General features: G+C 30.4%; 1 protein-coding gene across 1 annotated transcript; it reads right to left on the minus strand.

Moving 5' to 3' along the window:
* Nucleotides 1–983: 983 nt before the first annotated feature.
* Nucleotides 984–7,687, minus strand: LOC109810590 (protein decapping 5). Its single transcript, XM_020374092.3, has 8 exons — nucleotides 7,363–7,687; nucleotides 4,419–4,519; nucleotides 3,944–4,015; nucleotides 2,814–3,866; nucleotides 2,179–2,250; nucleotides 1,739–1,933; nucleotides 1,550–1,660; nucleotides 984–1,475 (listed from the first exon to the last, which is right to left on the minus strand). Exons 1-8 carry the CDS (start codon nucleotides 7,508–7,510, stop codon nucleotides 1,323–1,325), a joined length of 1,905 nt encoding a protein of 634 aa, XP_020229681.2. The 5' UTR covers nucleotides 7,511–7,687; the 3' UTR covers nucleotides 984–1,322.
* Nucleotides 7,688–20,194: the final 12,507 nt, after the last annotated feature.

Below are 20,194 nucleotides of genomic sequence, written 5' to 3' on the forward strand. Positions count from 1 at the left end.
AAATAATAAATGTGAAAAGCCAATTAGAAAAATATCAAATTAGCTTATTATTGATATCCTTTGATTATGACCCGTAATAATAAGCTAACCCCTGTTTATTGATATTTAATAAATGTTAGTAACGCGATCAGTTAGAGTATATTTTAATAAACATTTTTGGTCTTCATCATTTTTTACTTCTGGCCTGAAATAGAAAGGTTGTTGCATCATGGTAAGTTGAATCATGAATAGAGGTTGTTTCACCCTGAGCTCAAATCAGAAAGGCATAGAGAGCGGAAATTAAATATCTAACAGTCAAGCACCATCAGCTCCCACTGTGCAAGTTTTCCACCTTCGCATAGGAGTTTAAGTTAAAATATTATTCATGGCAGGTGGTAACAACTTCTGCCAATATTTTTTTTTTTGAAAGACGGTTATATGTAATAAGTATAGTAAACCATTTTACTCCTTGTGTACATGTTGGTTATAACAAAAATTAATCATTATTTTTTACAGTAAATATTTCATATTAATATCATTATGAGTGAAAAAAAAAACATTTTATCATAAGATGATCAAAGTTTGAATTTTGGGAAAAAGATAAAACTGTTGAAAGATCTTGGCTAGAAATGAAAACTACATACAACCAAGACTCAAAGTTAGATGGGATCACATATCCACAATAAATAGAAAATAAATAAAAATTGTATATTTGTTAATCTTGACCAATTAAATATAATTTAATGTCTCAAATTTATAATTCTCGTTATATAAGGGTCATATATTGTGAAAATGGCTTTTCTTGAGAATGAGAAAAGTAAATATAAATCATATTACTATACATACACGGATGATCAAAATTTAAAGTAATGTGATCATTTCAAATAATTATGTAACTTCTACAAAAACTCACATGTTTAGATCTTGATTTATATGATGTAAGATTGGGCTGCCCAATGATTTGAAGAACAGCGTTTTCACATTCTAGCCAGAGGGAGTGAAGGTCGCATAACAAAAACTATAACTTGCATTTACAATGCAAACAATCTGATAGATAATCCGCCTCTAAAATGTATAACTTGCTGATTGCTTACATACATAAACAATTCATCGCAAGAGACTAGTATAAACTTCTGCCTTTCTCATGTTATCAACTCAAATTAAATCTTCGCACCAAACCAAATTTAGGCAGCTACATAACAAGAAAAATCTGTCCTACTTATTCTATGACCAAATGGATATAAGAAAAAACACCATATTGAGGCATAGCCTCAAAAACCGTTGTTTTAGTGGGTGGCTGCCTAAACCACCACCACAACTTAACCAAACACAAACACTGCCATCTAAGAACGATTGGGATTGGGCACGCCACGTCCCCTTCCTCGTCCGCCATAGCCATACCCCCTTCCATGATAACCACCACCTCGAGAACGTCCACCACGCCATGGACCACGGCCACCCCACCCACCACGGTGCCTTTGAAAATCACCAAATGTCTGCACCACAAATCAGCAAAATTAGTTTATGGTTATTGTCTAAAAAAGAATGAGGTCAAGCAGACAGACATTACCTCGGTATCGATCTTAATTTGTTCAGAATATCTAATCCTTCCATTTTGTGAATCATGGTCAAGCGCATGGCAAGAGAGTGAGTCGAAGAAATCATCCTTGTTGTAAACAGGCTGTGGAAACCATGAAAATTGTGACAAGAAATCTAGTGAATATGGTGAGAGTTATAGACAACATGGTAAAGGCATTACCTTCGATTCCACTTTTGATACATCACCATTGTCTTCATCTTGACTTTCATCTTCACTGGCATTTTCTTCCACCTCTTTTTCCTTTGAAGACTTGTTGCTTTTACCTAGATGGCCCCACACTTCATCCTTTTTGAATTTCTCGTTCATAGCCATGAAGTCAAAATCTTCAGTGAATCTTTCAACCGGGCGTAAACCCTGCAGAGCATGAATTCAAATTTTCAAGACCACACAAAACAAGAAAAACTTTGAGCAAAATTCCATGCTTCTGGCATAATGGTGAGACATAAAACCTATAAATTCAGATATTCTATGTAACACCACCCCTATCCCTTAATAAATAATACACCTCACTTTAACCTAAGAGTTATCAAATTCTGTACATATAAGGGGCTAAAAGTCCTTCCAGGTTCATCTTAAAAGAAATAGCAAACAGAGCATACCCCAATTCCTCTTCCTCTTCCACGTCCCCTATAACCATAGCCATGATGAGGTTGGATGGACGCTCCCCCGAGCTGAAGAAAATGCAACCAAATGTCAATTGAATTGATCATAACAACGATTAAAAAAATGGTAATAAGATATAATATTTGCAGTCCGTGCCCAAATGCTCTGTCTTAATAATAGCTAAACTTATTTAATAAATGTAAGAACAGAAACAAATTGAAGATTTGAAGGCTCGATGGTTCATCAATCTTTAAAATTCACACATGGCAGTTCACCAGTTAAACTATATAGACCAACCTGATCAAATTCTACTTCAAAATCTCTACAAAATGACAGGTGATAGGGTGGAGGAAAACAAAGCAGGTTATCTAAAATATAGAGCACAACTGCCAAAATTCCTGTTTGATCAAGGTGTAGTTTATGGGATGGGCAACAGGCACCTGCCTGTAGTAGTTCACCGTGAAAGTTTAATCTAATTGCACACATGAATGTTGATGAAAGGATAATTCAATCTACTAGCATGATTCCAGTATCCAATGGGCTAATTATATATAAAGATAAAGCGCATGTAAAACCAAAATCTACCATGTGTAGCTGCATGTATGTGTGAGAGAAAGCAATGAAAGATTACCCTCTGGCTGGGCCGTGAAGTTACTGGCAAAGGCAATATTGGTGGCTGAGTGTCAGCAGAAACTGGGATAGATGTCTCTGGAGGCAACGTTGATGATACCTGAACCACTTCAACATCCTTATGAGGTGTTTGTGAGGTCTGAGATGAAGATGCTACAGTTGGTCCAGATTGCAATAATTGACCAGGGGTTACCAGAGAAGGGACTGGTGTTTCTATACGGGTAGAATTTGATGATCCTACAATCGCAGGAGTCATCTGGGATACAGTTTGGTATGGCAGGATAGAATTTGATGACCCAGCAATTGCAGGAGTCGTCTGGGATACAGTTTGGTATGGCAAGGTAGAATTTGATGATCCAACAATTGCAGGAGTCATCTGGGATAAAGTTTGGTATGGCAAGCTTGAACCAGAAATTACACTAGATTTGTTAATCAGTGGTGCTAATGCACTGATATCTGGACCACTAGGAGTTACTGATGGTAAGTTAGCTGCTAGTGTGACTGCTGGAAGCGAAACAGTTGATGTCCTGTTTGGAACTGATCCTTGCAAAGTTTCAGGAGCTAGTGTAGCAGAAGGAGCTGGAGGTAAGGTTGATGCAAGATTCGATGAGGGTATAGAAGTTGATGTTATACCAGCAGAACTAGTACCCATAGGGAGTAAAGATGATGGTAATTCTGGCAAATTTGAAGGCCCAGTTGGCAAAGCGGGACTAAAATTAGGAAACTGCATTGGTTGCTGCATAGATGAAGGCATCGATAAGCCAGGCGGTGGTCGAAGCAAAGATTGCTGGTGCAAATGAGGAGGAAGTCCATTTGGGGCACTATAATATCCTTGCCAATACATAGGCATAGCAAGCCCACCACCATTTGCATTTGGGGCAGCTGAAGACGCTCCCCATGACCCTATGTTCCCTCCAGGTTGATATAAAGGCATGGGCCCTTGAAAATTTGATCCAGGATGTCCGAGCTGTGGGGCATGAGTACTAAGATCAGCCAAAGACCCACTTACGGCTGGTAAACTCGCAGATGTGGTGACAGGGCGAGGATATTGAGACTGCAAGGCAATTCCACAAATTAGGATGATATTAATATAGTTTGATGCATAGTGTATCCAAAAAGCTGCTCATCAACCTGAATAATAGCTGGATCAGTGTTTATCGGTGGAATAGGCTGGACAGGTGGAGAAGATTTAACCTGTAAATCCTGCAGAAAGAATTATAGATGTTTTCAGCCAATCTGATTAATATGAATGGCATGTAATGATGTAAATAACTCAAAGCCCTCAAGCAGTAACAGTAAGTAGGTGTCATGTAATAACAATATGCTTATAAAACGGAACATGATATTCAAGATCCGCTTTCTTATCCCCACTTCCATATCTAGTGATCTTAGATATGTTTTGAAGCAAGTACTAGAAACAGACCTTCTACAAGAGATTGAGGTAAAGATGAATGCCAGAAAATATGCCTAAATGTCTCAGTATTGCAATGCTTCAAGAACAAGTAGGTCCCCCAAAAAATAACTACAAAGAAATTGCATGTCATTCTTTCCAAAGCAAACATCAACTATTTTGTAAAGGTGTCTGTATATGTTTCTTTTATGATACCTTGATGTCTGTTCCGCGGAACAGTATATACTCATACACCTTGTCACCTGGAGGAATTTGTGGACCATCCTTTTTCCTTCCTTCTGTTCCAAAAGATCGCACTGCCCAAAAACCATAAAAAAAAAGTATCACCAACCAAGCCAGCTTGTGACAGTAAACAACACATAGAAAGTTGTTTAGCAGCATAAATTATGGAAACGTGATAATAAAATTCAAAGCTGATACAATTCACTTTATTAGCAATCCACATTGTTAGAGCAAAATCTTGTACCCTTCGCAAATTTGGAAGCTAATGTCCAGGCCATTGGCCAGCAGTTTTCATCCAACCAAAAAATATATATAATCTGTAATAAACAAGCAAACAACATAACATTTAAATCTACTTAACCAGGCTTAAACATCTGTCTCACTAGTAAGGGGGCTTCAACTTGTAAGCACAAACTAATGTAAAAGTAAAACTGATGAAATAATATCTCTTTTACCAAAATTTGATTTCGACAATGAAATATCTGGTGCATTGACAAATTTACAATATCAACTAGAACCATTTTAATGGCAACCACTATTAGAGCACAGCAAACCAGAATTTGGTTTGGCTTGGCCACCGACACCACCCACAAACTAATTTTAGGGATTAGAAATCAATTCAACACTGCTTCAATGAACATCCTAAGGAGCTTACTCTGCCTCTCAACCTTACTCAGTTGTGGTCACAGAACCTACCTTTATTTTGCTGTTTGAGTTGTGTCGTCAATGTAACTCCTGCCCTATTTTTCTTATGTCATGAAGATTTTAGTTATTCTCTAGACCCATCTCTATTTCATATTCTTTGGCGAAGCCCTAATAATATCATTCTGTGTTGCCGTGCTGTCTCTGCCCTGCACCTTCAGCACCACTGGCCCCATTTTAAGCCATTTATGGTTCAGAAGAACAGCAGATGAGTAGAGAACAATAAAAAGTAAAAATAAAATAACAGTGAAGAGAGATCAGACTCCGAGAACAACACCCTGGCTGTTCACATCTTGCGCAGCCAGAGAAGAATCAATCGCAAGCAGCTGCGCAGGAGAAGGGGGCATCGCAGGTGGCAGCTGTGTGCAAAGGCAAGGCTCGTTCTGGCTTGATTTGTGATTGCAATATACAACAGGGAAAAGAGTTCAGCAATTTTTAACCCTAAAAAGGGTTTTTACTGGGCCGTCCCTAACCCAGTCTGACAACCTATCTCAGACCAGCAAGGGAAGGCTTGTTCAGGATGGTCAGATCCTCCAACTCCACCGCCAAGACCACAATCCTACCCAGTTCCAACCAAGTTGTGATCTATCACGCTACCGCTACAAAGGGAAAAACTCGCAGGATCAATCCTACAAGATGACTCGGGCTTTTTACAACACTGTATCTAACCCTCCCGCAACCCCACATTGGTAGAAGACTTGTGCACCGGACAATGGACCACCCTTTTAGTAAAAATTCTAGAAAAGCTCTTTCCTTTTTTGTCCCAGAATACATTGATCACACTTTTAATATAAATAAATAGGTATGATGGTTATAATTCTTTCTTAATGGTTAATGATCTAATATAAAAAAAAGCTATCTGCACCATTTCCAATCTGCAATGATTGCTGCTGCAATCATTTCCATTTCCGGCATTTCATCATTATGTTAACTTCATCCAAAGGACTTAAACTTCCATATGATTACTGCAATTCTTTTGGACGTAGTGAACACGACAAAAATTCATACAGGATAGGGTTTCACAGCACACAATAGGAAGCATCAATCATCCTCGCCCTTACTCCAATGAATGGAATTTCAGACTAAACCTATGAATGCTTAACATCACACCAAGGTTACTGCAATTCTTTCGGACGTAGGGAACACGACAAAAAGTTGCATATGATATGGTGTCACAGCACACAATACAAAGCTTCAATTTTGCACCCCCTTACTCCCATGAATGGAATTTTAGAGACTAAACCCATGACTACTATGTCTCAAAGAAGCAACCTTAACATCACACCATGGTTACTACAATTTTTGTGGACGTAGGGAACACGACAAAAAATCGTACAGGATAGGGCGTCACAGCACACAATAGGAAGCATCAACTATGCACGCCGTTACTCCCATGAATGGAATTTTAGAAGCTAAACCCATGACTGCTATGTCACAAAGAAGCAACCTTGACGCCACACCAAGGCTCACCCTCCATAGAATCGTGTAAGAAATTACCTAACAATTATGTATTAAGAAGAACAAACAAAGAGAACAAATAACAAAACAGAAATCAAAACCTAATCATCAATCAGTGAGAATGACACCAACAATGAAACAATCACACTTCAGAAACCCAAAATCCAGACAGATTATCAAAAAGCTTTCAAAGCACTAAAAACACTGATGAGAAGCACATAGCATGCTTCCCTTTCACAAAGGCCAAAGCTCAATCTTCCACCAACCACCAGATAGCTCATTATAAGCAATCATCAATAGCCAAAGAAAGGAGGACAAATCCAAAGAGAGCAAACCGCAAACTAACCACATAAAAAATATATTCCAGTAAAAATCAAATTCAAGAACGAAAGAAGCACAATTCGAAAAACTACAACACATACAATTTATTAACAAGCTTCCAAACCACAGGAAACACAACTATCAGAAGCAGATATGACTGCATAAAGATTTTCAGATTCAAACACGAGTTCAAGCCACATATAAACAAACCCCAATGTCATTCAAAAGTGACCAAGATTGAAGACCCATTTTAGGTTTTCAACAGAAGGCCACAAAACAATACGAATTTCAGATCAATCTCTTTCCCGGTAGAAAAACTTACAACAAGAACAAAAAAAAGGTCAGATTTTTAGCCTCGTTTGAGAGATCTAAGATACACAGAAGCAAATTGAGCAGAAAAGTAAAGAGACCCAGATCGAAAAAAGGGAGAGAATACCGTTTCTGAGGCCAATACTGGACTCATCGGTGTTGATGTTGTAGAGAACACCCTCGTATCTGATCTCACTCTTGGAGGTCAAACTGATCAAGCAGCCAATGTAGGAATCGGCCGCAGAACTGGACCGAGAAGCACTGTCTGAAGCCATAACCTAGGAAACCATACACTGTGTCGAATTAGGGTTCAACGAGTTGTGTTGTGTGATGCGAGGGGAGTGAGATAGATAGATATCATATAAAGAGAGAGAGAGAGAGAGAGAGAGAGAGAGAGAGAGAGATAGAGTCAGAAGGAGTGACTGAGTTAGTGAGAAACGGAAACAATGAAAATGAATTATCTATCTATTAATATATCATGTTCATGTCTGTCAGTTTATATGTCATTTTATTTATATTTATATTATTTGGAAAAGTGATGTTAATATTTTTAAGATGAAGGGATGATGGTGGTTTATTTATTGGTGAGTCCAAATGATACGGGACCAAGGACCACGGCAGTAACCAAAACTTTGGACTCCTTTGTCTATTCCGAAGAAATTCAGGAGACAGTCAATGACCCTCTTAGTAAACCATGATTCTAATATGAATGAATTTTCATATTAAAAACATACAATATTTTGATTTCTGTCTGAATTACATTACATTTTTATATATATAATCATGATCAACATTTGTTATATAAAAATAAAAACACATTATTTCATTCATGGTTTTTTCTTTTCTTTTTGCTCGTCTCCTTTCAACTTTGTTTTTTAAACATCATATTACAAGCATGGAGTAATCACTAGTTTTATAGATAATTAGTATTCATATAAAAAACTCGATTCATCCTCCTTAAAAGGTTGTTTTCTCTTGTTTTATGTTGAATAATAGATGATATATCTAATTTTATATATATATAATTGTGTGTTTGGGTCGATATATGTGGTGGTTAGAGATAACAATAGGTTAAGTTAGATTTTAAGTTTACAGGTCAGTTTATTTTATAAAATTAAAATTTAAGTTTGATTTATTATCTATCATAAATTTTTTTATAGGTTTGATATGGACTCTTGGTCTATTTAGAAGTTTATTTCACATTAATAATATTAAACAATCAATAAAATCTATTTTAAATAAGTTAATAATTATATTTTTAAATACGTGTACGAGTCTTTTTTTAATTTACATAATAAAAATAGTTTACTTTATTATTATTAAAATTTAGAGTTTAAATTAAAAATAAACAATTAATTAAAGAACAACTCTTACATACTCGTATGCACTAAATAGACATTTATTAATGTAATACCTCGATAAATCATTATACTTATTACAATTTAATTACTACGTAATGAATAAATAAAACAACATACAATTAGCTTATGATTATCATGTAACCAATATGTAATCTCGTGCAAACAGTTATGTAAGGAGAAGAAAAATGTACCAAAATCTTGTACATAAAGTTATATACATAAAAGAGGAAGTATTGTATACAAAATAAACCCTAATTATTGATAAAACGTATACACCAAACACTGCAATCAAAGCAATAACTACCAAAAGCAAGTCAGTCATCTCCTACATGACCCTTCACCGCCATACAAGCCACCAGCTAATCCTAACTAGTTTGCTCTCATACAAAATATGATCATCGCAGTTTTGACCACAAGAAAAACATAAGGTAAAGTGAAATAAAAACAGCATGCAAGCACAACATCAATGTCAACATGAACAACATAAACAAAGCATCAATTTCAAAATGTAACTTACGACATAAAGCAACTCATCAATTTTATTTCGATAACATAAATCATCATACAACAATATAAAACCAATGCATCATCACGTATTAAATAACTTCAAGTCTCATAGAGATCCTATTTAATAACTTAATTTGATTTATCATGTGTTTTCATTTAAACTATGAATTCTAATATTAATGTTAAAGTAAAATAAATTAGGTATGAGTCTATCACAACATTAGTCTACAGCACTAAGTCACTTATTAGATTAGCCTACTCATTACCCTTTAAGAACTACGTCCCTCCAATACTTGGTTAAGGACTAAGTCTCCAACCTTCTACTTTACTTTGATTGGTTCTTTTATACACGTATTTTTCAACCTTACCCATATATAAATATCATATAAAACCTAGAGGAGATAATTTAAAATAACTACCTATTCAAAAGGCAACTTACTTATTAAAGGATTTTAATCAGGCTCTCGAAGCATTATAACATATATCTACAATGAGATATTCTAATTTCTAAAATATCTTTTAATCTCCCCTAATTTTTATGTATTATAATTAAGACATGTATCCAAATCACATGCCTATAGCTTTAAAACCATGAACAGCTTTAGCAGCATACGACTTATAACTTTATCATCTATCAATTTACAACTTAATAACCTAATTATTAAAATATAATATACCAGCATACATCATACAAATTCATCAATATGCATCATCATTCATATGACATTCATTATTGTCCAACTATAAAACAACGTAAAACAACACTTGACACCTAAAAGGCACACCTGGGGTGATATTAGTTCTATACCTATGCAAAACTTGATTTCAAACCAATCCACTTGAAACTCAACCAAATTTTCACATGCAATGCACAAAGCCACATTCAGACATCACCAATAACTCGTAAACAACTACATTTACAGCATGCAACCACTAAATTCAAAGATTACCACATTCAACATACAACCACTTCAAAAAAAAAACCCAACCCCATAACTCACCAGCCTAATGAATCCAACAATAACAACTTTAATCTAGTGATTATAGACAACAATATTCATTATGCAACTATCAAAATCAACACAAGCTTCTCTTACCTCTTGGAGAATTGAATCATCAAGGTAGGAAAAGAAGAACTAGCTCTATATGACTTCACTTGAGCTTTAGATAACTTCTCACCAACTTCTCTCTAAGTTTTTTCTTAAAACTAAACTTATGAAGCTCTTGTTTGAAATAAAAAACTTATATACCCCTCCTAAAGTTGAATTAACTTATCTCTAATCCAACTATCATTAGAAACCAATTTAACCTTTTGAGTCTCGTGATTTTAGAGTTCTTAAACAACACCATTGACAACCAGACAACGATGATCATATAATTAAAATTAAAACATCATAAAATCAACATTGTTATAATAAAAGTCTAAATCTGGTTTTTTTTATTAAATAAGTTTGGTTATAGGTCATTGTTTAAAGTTTGACCTATTATCATTTCTAATGGTGGCACCTATGGTGGTGCTTATGATCTTACAAAAACTCTAATAGTGATAAGTCAGGTTAATCTTCAAAATAGTTACTTCAAAAGTTGATGTTACTTAACAACAAAAGTAACATTGTCATACGTGCTTATACGAATTTGGGCTAAATTGTGTTAAGCTCTAAACATTTGACAACTATGTTGTTTCATTCATAAACCTTAAATGTGAAATTTTACTCAAAAAACCTAACTCATGAACTTAATATACTCGAACAAGTAACAAATCAATAAATGTCACTTAAAAAAATTCATAAATAAAAAAACTCTATATTATAAGACACATTTAAATAAATCACATAAACTGATATAAATAGTTATATTAGTTGATTGTATTGGGTTTATAGAACAAAATTATGACGTATCAATTTTACCCTTCTTACTTATCTATATATTTTCATGAGAGATATGAAAATATTACTTCATATCAAAACTTGTACACTAATACTTATAATAATTGACAATTGAAGAGTTTAAAAGGAGAGAAAATACATTTATTTATCACATTCCCTTCTTATTATCTAACAACAAAAAAAACACATATTTTTCACAATCTTTATCAAAATAAAATTATTGCTTTATAAAAATTATAAAATATCTTATTAAAAATTGTATATAAATAACCTGTGAGTACATATTAAAAAAGAGAAATCAATCATTTTTCCATAAGAACATGTGCAAGTTTCTTTTTATCCAACAAGAATGCATTTTGAGATGTAAAGTAAAAGAAGGGATTTGTTTTTTCGTTACCAGAGCTAAAGAGAAACAGAGAGGAGAGTTAACGCCAAAGTGAATCTGACTCATGGATCAATTCAAATGAACCGGATCAGCTAAAAAATATTAAAAACCCCATAATTAATCATAATACTTAATTTGACCCACTTTTGAGTCTGTCTATCCGAGACTAAGTTCTCCATCTAATTTATTTACATCTCCATGAGTCCAATTCAACAACTCATTTAATTATTTAATATTATACATATATTATTTTATATATATACATACATATATTATGAAAATAAAATTGACATTAAACATCATAAAATTGTTAAATAAATTTATTTATTCAATTTTATAATAAAATTTAATATTAATGAATAATTATGTTAATAATAATAATAATTTTTTTATTCTATTTTGATTATTTAAAGTTAATTTTTTTTTATTAAATTTAACATTACATGTATAAAACTTAATTTGAAAATATAAATTAAAATTTATTTTAAATCATTTTTTTTAAATAGGTGAATTAGTGGGTTGAATTATTTAACCCAGTGGAAAAGTTTGAATATTTAAGAAAATATGTTAAATTAGACCAATTTATTTAAAAAGTAGGTTAAGGTAAATCAAGTCAAATGAATTAAGTCAACTCATTTTAATACATGAAACAATTACAATTAGTTTAAACAATTTTTAATTAAAAAGGTTTATTTTATATACAAATTAAAAATATTTATGAGAATTTTTTATTATATATATATATATATTATTTTTAATAAATAAACTTTAAAATCACTTCCACACTATCATCGAAGACATGTCCACATATTTTTTCAATAGCTCCACAATATATGCAAGGAGTCGGAGTAACACAATATTTTCTTGAAAAGAGCAAGGATCTCAACATGGAGAAGGGATTTTACACTTTAATAACTTTTTATTTTTCTTCTTTTTACTGTTGAAAAAACTAATAAGAATGACAATTGTTTTACTCTTTTTTAATCATATTGCCATTCGATTAACACATTCCTTATCAACAATTGGATTAATAATATTATTTAATTTATACATGTTATATATATATATATATATATATATATATATATATATAAATAAATAAAAGTACATGCGTGTGAAACAACAATAACTTAATAACCGAAAATTTCATTGATCAAACCAAATTATAGTGATAATTAATATGTTAAAAAGTGGTGATTATTATTCATATATGAACATAGTGTTTTTAGACTTTTTTCATCTCATTTTTTCTTTTATCTATATTTTCATATCATATCACCCCAAGCAATTATATCTCTTATTCCTTCCAACGATTTTTTCATCCTATCTCATATATACTCTGTAAGATAAAGTGTATATAAATATTTCTTTCTATCAATATCACCCTCAATTTTATGGGTGGCCATAGGTAGTGGCAAGTTTGAGGGAATTATAAATCTAAACTGCAAAAAAAAAAAAAGAGAAAAAAAAAAAGAAGCAGACCAATTTGAGTTAAGTGAGAATTATCGAGGGATTTTTTTATATTTAATTTGAGAAAAAAAATAAAGTTACAAAAATGTCATTTTATTTTTATCATATATTTAATTTTTTTTTAGAGAAAGTAACTTTTAATTGTTTCTAATTTTCAATATTTCTCAAATAAAATTTTTAAAATAAGAAATAAAATGAAAGTAAATGTTATATTTTTGTATCTTATAACTAAAATAGATAACAAAAATATGTTTTCTCAAACAAAATCAAACTAATCTAATCACATTTAGCATGGTTCAAGCTTGATCATTGGATTTATTGTAAAAAAAATAGTAAATTAAAAATAACACAAAACATAAAGAAAAACTACGGTTTTGAGAGTTCAATTTATTTTATGAAGCACGTACGTGCTCATTGAATAACATTAAGTAAATTGTTGTATTCGTTTTTATATTAAGTTTTAATTTTAAATTTTTTTATATAATAATTAAACTATATCGAGTATGAGATTGTTTTATTCGATAGTTAGGATCGATATTCGGTATGAAGTTGTTAGATTAATTTTTTTATCAGCAAAAGCAAAGTAATAAGATAGTAAATATCTAAAAAGGTATAAGTAATACCAAGATGTTATATAAAATAACTCCATACCAGTAATTATGTATAGCATAAATTTATCATTAGTTACAACATATTTAATAAATCTTCCATGTTATGTTAATGATTTGCAATACATATATATTGTCTTATATAGTTTGAGACTCCAATATGATATACATGCAAATGCATTAATATAGTTACCATATCACATGTAGTCACACCATGTAAGATCACTACCTATATTTCATTTGACTATACAATCAAAAGTGTGAAAAATTCATTGTACAAATGTATAATCAAAAGTTTGTTCATGAGCATTCATCCAAGACCAACAATGGAAAAGAATAAGGTGCATCATCGCAGATTTATTGTCAAATGATTTTCTCTTAAAAGCCAACAATACATGTTGAAGGAAGATAGTATGTTTTAATTATCATTAACGAGTATTTAAAAATCAGACATTTATATTATTTCATATTCAACAATTAATTATAATGATTAAGAGTGCTTATAGTTTTGGATTCCACTCATGAAAAAATTTAATTAAAAGAAAAATTATAATTAAAGTGGTTAATTAAATTTTCTGATGAATATTAGTTATTTAATAAATTTATAACTATTCCGTATTAATAACTAATATTATCATTAAAAAATCTTTTAAAGTATTAATTTAGAGAATAAAATGCATTAAGATATTATAATTAAATGTTAAAGTAAATTAAAAACACGAATATTACACTAGTTATTAAGGGGAGAAATATAAGTATACTAAGTTATGTATCTTCGGCTAAAAAAAGAAGAAGTTATATATCTTAAAATTTTTAAAAGATTACAACATCTTTACCACGCATAAAAAAATTATTTACATCATGACATTTTGTATATTTAATCACTATATTTTTCAGTTAAATTACATAAACCTTCTTTTAATATATTTTATTTTGTTATATGCAATTGTGTTCTGGTGGTTATTATTATTTTGACTTAATAGAATAGAAAACGAATTAAATGTGTACATAATTTTGGATATAAAATGAAAGAAATTATATATCTATCCAAGTATTTATTATTATTATTATTATTATTCAATTCCTATATATTAAACATAAATATCTATTTTGTACAATAACATTTTTATGAACTTTTTTTTACGAGAGAGTTTTTAGAAATTTTTTAGACTTTTTGTTTAATTCAATTTTTATTCATTATAATTGTTTATTAATTGAATTTTAATATTTTTAAAATAAACTATCAATAAATAAAATAATATTGTGATACAATATAAATTATTTATCATAATTTTAAATATAATTTACTTGTTCTAAAATATCTATTTATACAAATTTTAAATATAATTTATATATTCAAACATAATATTTATTTATACATGTAATTTATTATAAATGTTAGTTATATTTAATAAATATTTGACACGTGTATGTACAGACTAAAATACTAATTTTTATATATTAAATGCGAATGATTATCTTATACGATAGTGTTTTTAGGAATTATTGAGAGTATTTAGATATTCTTTTACCTTCTTATCTAATTTATTTTTATGTTTATATTTATAAGTTAAATTTTAATATTTTAAAAATAAATTATCAATAGATATAAATAATTTTGTGTCACAATATAAATTATTTATCTTAAATATTAAATATAATTTATATATTAAAAAATATATTTTTATATAAATTTTAAATATATATAATATTTATATATATAATTTATTATAAATTTTAGGACAAAATTAAAAATATATATATGGAAGTGTAAATATCTATTTGTTGATCCAATTTTTGCCTTCGCACCAGTTTCAAACCCACCACATCATTGTTCCACAACGGTGCGATCACCCCATTATTGTTTTTCCTTTTTTGTTCTAAGAACCACCGAACCTAATAAGTCATAAGATAACCCATTTAATAACAATCTTGTTTTTTATTTTACTTTTAACTATTTTAAATAATTACATTCGGATAGTTTTCTTTTACATTGTTTTTGCTTTCATTGAAATAGCCACGAAATAGTGTGTGGAAAGAGAGAAAATATTTCAATTGAAATGTTTTTAGTTATTTGTTTAATACGAGTTTAGTTAGACAATTCTTTTCAAAATCGAGTAAAAATACTAAAGAGAGAGGTGGTATTTTTTGTTACACTATTATCCCCTCAAAACTCTCTCATCCAAATATATAAGAAAGCTTCAAGGTCTCATTCGAATAGTCAACTAAAAAAAAAAAATCAAAACTTGTCTCTTGCTCATGTCCTATTATCGTGCTCTACAAGAACAACTCTGTTCGATGATGACTATTTGGATAGTCTCGGTTATGTTGTATTCAAATTCGAGATGACCTAGTTCTTTTTTTTTTCTTTTCCAAATATGCTTCATTTTATTTGAATATTGTTTATTTTATTCGAATATAATTGGTGTTTTATTCAAATGGGATTTCATTTATCCGAATATGGTTGGTTTTTTATTTGAATGAAAAATGAATAAAATTTAAAATAAATAAATAAACTTTTGGTACATATATAATATAAAAGGGTAAAATTGTAATTTTCTTTAAATTATAATTTATTTCCTCTTCATCCATTCAAACCAAACAACTTTATAATATTAATTCTCTTCTATCTCTTACTTATTTTTCTCAAAGAAATCAACTTTATTTTCACCATATTTTTTCTTTACCTATTTTTACTCACTTATTTCTTTCTTTCTCTTTTATGTCTCTCCATCTTATTTATCACTTATTTCTCTCCTTATAACCAAATACAATATTATTGTCTTGGATGTGTTATATCCGAATTGGGCTCAACTTAGCCCGTTTGGTGCAACTAAAATGTGGACCAGGCCTGTTCTTTCTTGGTGTAGAATTGGGTCTGTTAGTTTGGGTTACTTGAAAATTGAAAAGTTATCATTTGAATTTACTTGAGAGAATATTAATACCAACAAAATAAAATAATAATAATAATAATAATAACTAGTGTTTTAACATATGCATTTTAAAGGTTAAATATTTACTATATATTACTAAAGTTTACAATAAATTATATATATATATTTAAAATTTGTATATAAATATTTTTAATATGTAAATTATATTTAAGATTTGAGATAAATAATTTATATTGTGACATAAAATTACTTATATCTATTGATAATTTATTTTTAAAATATTAAAAATTAATATATAAATATAAATATGAAATTAAATTAGATAAAAAGGTTATAGCTCTTGATTCTATTGGTTATAGCTTAGTTATCACTTTATGAATGACGTTACAAAGAGCAATTGGCTAAAACTGGGAAATAAAAAGATGACTCATGTACTTTGGAACCAAAGTGAGGGCTTAATCAACATCAGGAAATGAGAAATGGATGGACTCACCCATAATCTCCCATTTAGATTTGGAGACATTAGGACCCATGACCATGAGTAGCCTTAGCTCCATCTATTGAAAAACCATAATTTAGCATATGGAAATCCTTAAAGCTCAACTGGGGAAAGGAGATAGTAGCTTGCAGCAGACACACATGATTATGGGGTCAAATATCTATCTAACCACTAGATTAGACTTTAAAAAGTGTCTAAAAGGCTCAAAGCAATCTAAGTCAATTTGATTTAGTTTGATAAATTAAACGGCTCAAGTCAGATTAATAGTTTGAAAGCTCAAAATATACGATGATATTATCAATTAATGAAACTTGAAAAAGCCTTAGACTCGCCTTAACGGTCTTGCACATTGTATGGCTATATATAGCTAAAGAAGACCTGAGAATGTCACCTTGGGGACTAAAAATGTATGTGTTGTTGGGAACTAGATGTTAATTTTAATGTTTTTACGACCAAATAAAAATTAAAAAAACTAGAAGATTTCTTTGATTTTAAAAATATATAATCAAAAGGAGTGTTTTGGGCAGTGGGGCTCCGGCCTACACTTTAGCTTTTCCCATGGAAAAACATTTAATTTATATGGTAATAATATTCTTATCGGATTATATTTTATTAAATTTTATTATGCAGTTAAAAAAATTCAATTAAGCATTCACGTTTCTAATAGTTTATAGTCTTGTGCTAATCAATATCCTAAACACAGGATTTAGATTCTAGGTTCAGATCATGATAGAGACAGAGAGCAGATTAATTTGAAAACCCAATCAAGAAATATGTGAAACATGTTATCATAATATCGAAAAGGTTTAAACGTGTCAACAACACTCAACCTTTTTCAAAATGCACTTAATGATGTATTAATTCATTTTTCTCATACCAAATACAGGTACCACTCACAGTACTTATTCATACTAGTTGTTGAAAAAAATAATGATCCAGTTTACTTTTAGCATAGGGCTATTTTAGCTCCTATAAATGAAATTATTGATATACTTAATGATTTTATGTTATTATTGTTTTCGATAAACATGTAAATTAAATTTGAGTTCTGTTACTCCCTCTTTAAATTGTCGAAGGATACTGTGATAGATATGATTAAGTACATACTCCTGAGTTTCTGAACTTCAAGGTTTCCAAATCATGACATCAAATCCTGAGTTTCTTAACTTAAGTTACAATAATGTAACAATACACATCATTTATTAACAATAATAAATTTATATTTAAAATAAAAATATATCTTTTTTTGGTCAATTTTTAACTGATTTTACCAATTTTTAATATTTTTTGGTAATAAATTTATTAGTTTACCAATTTTTTGGTCCAACAAACTAAATTGACATAATTTTCAAAACACCGTTAAGAAAAAGAAATATTAGCCACACCTTTTTTAATATTTTTTTTTCTAACACTCTCTATAAATCTTATATAATAAATTTCTTTCCTAATTTAATAGTACGATTTACTAAAATTTATGATTTTTCATCGATAATAAAATAATGTTAGAAAAAGAGTGTGTACCTAATATTTTTCATAATCAGAATCATACACTTTAATTTGAAAAGAAATAGGAGCGTGTTAGCATTCAAGTTTAATTTTAATGATTACAAAAGCAGATTTGGACTAAGAAATTTGCCTAGTCCTTGCCTACGGAAAAAGACACATGTTGCTATGCTTACCACTTAGCAGCGTGGCTTCAATAAAGCTCTTTGTTAAAGGAAACACGTTTGTGCTAATAATTAGTCGATTAAATATGCAACTTTTATAGGTGAAGTGAAGCTAAATAAGGAAATTCCATTTTTTTTTTCTTTACGACTGATGCAATTCTACAAAAAGAGAATATTGTGAAGGGGGAAATATAAAAGTTACCGACATTACATTGAAACACACACAAAGGTTAATTATTTTTTCCTCATTTTTGCCGGTGGGTTAATGAGTAAGATGTAGTAATAATAGTATTGTATGTGTAACTTAGTATGGAAAAGCAACCACGTACATAAATTGTAGGGAAGAGAGTAGGACAGAAAGAGACTTATGAAGGTTATGCTAGTTAGTTTCTGAACGAAGGGTGATAAAGTAGTGTTGCCTTTGGCTACACATGCTTAATCTTTTATCATTTTCATTATCCTTCCCATCCCCAAGTTAGAGTGGTCCTTCCTCCAAGAGTTCTTTTTTCTTCAATAAGTGGTACTTACAGGTGTTCTCATCTCATTTCTAAAGGGGAAGGGTTATGATTAGGTGAGTTTCATGGATCAATGCACTATCATGCTCACTTGCTCTTCAACTTCAAACCCTACTTACGGTGCCTTATTTAATTTCAGTGTGGACCACTAGCATAGTTTTTTTTTTTTTTTGTTGTAATTTTTGTCTATATAAATTCCAAGTTGTCTGCAATTTACGTACAAACATTACTACATGTCAATTAAATGGAACCCCCTCCCAAAGAAATAAATTAAGAGAGAAGGTCATCGGATATGGGAGGGGAATTTCAAAATCTCTAAGGACACCGCTATATATATGTAACTAAAGGAGTATGTATATGTAAAAATAATATCAATAAAGAAAAAATATGATCATCTCAAGCTAACAACTAGCAAAAATATAAGAATAAGCTCAAAATAAAAGAACAACATGATATAAAAGCAAATAAACTAATTACATAAAGTAACCCCATCAACAAAACACAATAATAGTTTAAACTCAACTTCAATAACATAAATCAACATTCATTACAACTCTTAAACTTAACATCTTTCAACATATCAACACATCATATAAACAACACAACTTGTCAACATCGCAACCACATATCAACTAAACAATATATCATCTTACAACACAATACAACTCAACAACATATCAACTTAAACAACACTGCAACTTAATATATTGTCACACATTTCAACTAAGAAATCTCTTACAATGAAGTGAGTAGTCTAAGTGGTTTGATCTTATCGAACTAACTTAATAACACAATCTTTTTGGATTTGTTAGATTAACAATAAATTTGGTTATCAATCCATAATATAACATGATTTCTCAGATTTTGCCACTTAAATTAGAAAAGTCTAGTATCCCTGTCAGAATATAATAACTTGGTGTGAGCTTACCATGACCTTAGCATCCTTAACTAAACCTATATGGAATTAACTTGTTAACTACCTTCCAATATTGCACACATTTCCAGTGCTTAATTAGGGATTTTGATCCCAAATTTTGTACCTTACTTGATTGGTTGCTTTTAAACCAATATGATTCAACCTAACTCCCATACAATATCAATGAAAGACCAAGAGGAAACTCAACACTCCATTTCAAGAGACAACTATACTTAAGAAGGATTTTCAAC

This window comes from Cajanus cajan, chromosome 7 (assembly GCF_000230855.2).
Source record: "Cajanus cajan strain Asha chromosome 7, NIPB_CcT2T_4, whole genome shotgun sequence".
NCBI classification, from domain to species: Eukaryota; Viridiplantae; Streptophyta; class Magnoliopsida; order Fabales; family Fabaceae; genus Cajanus; species Cajanus cajan.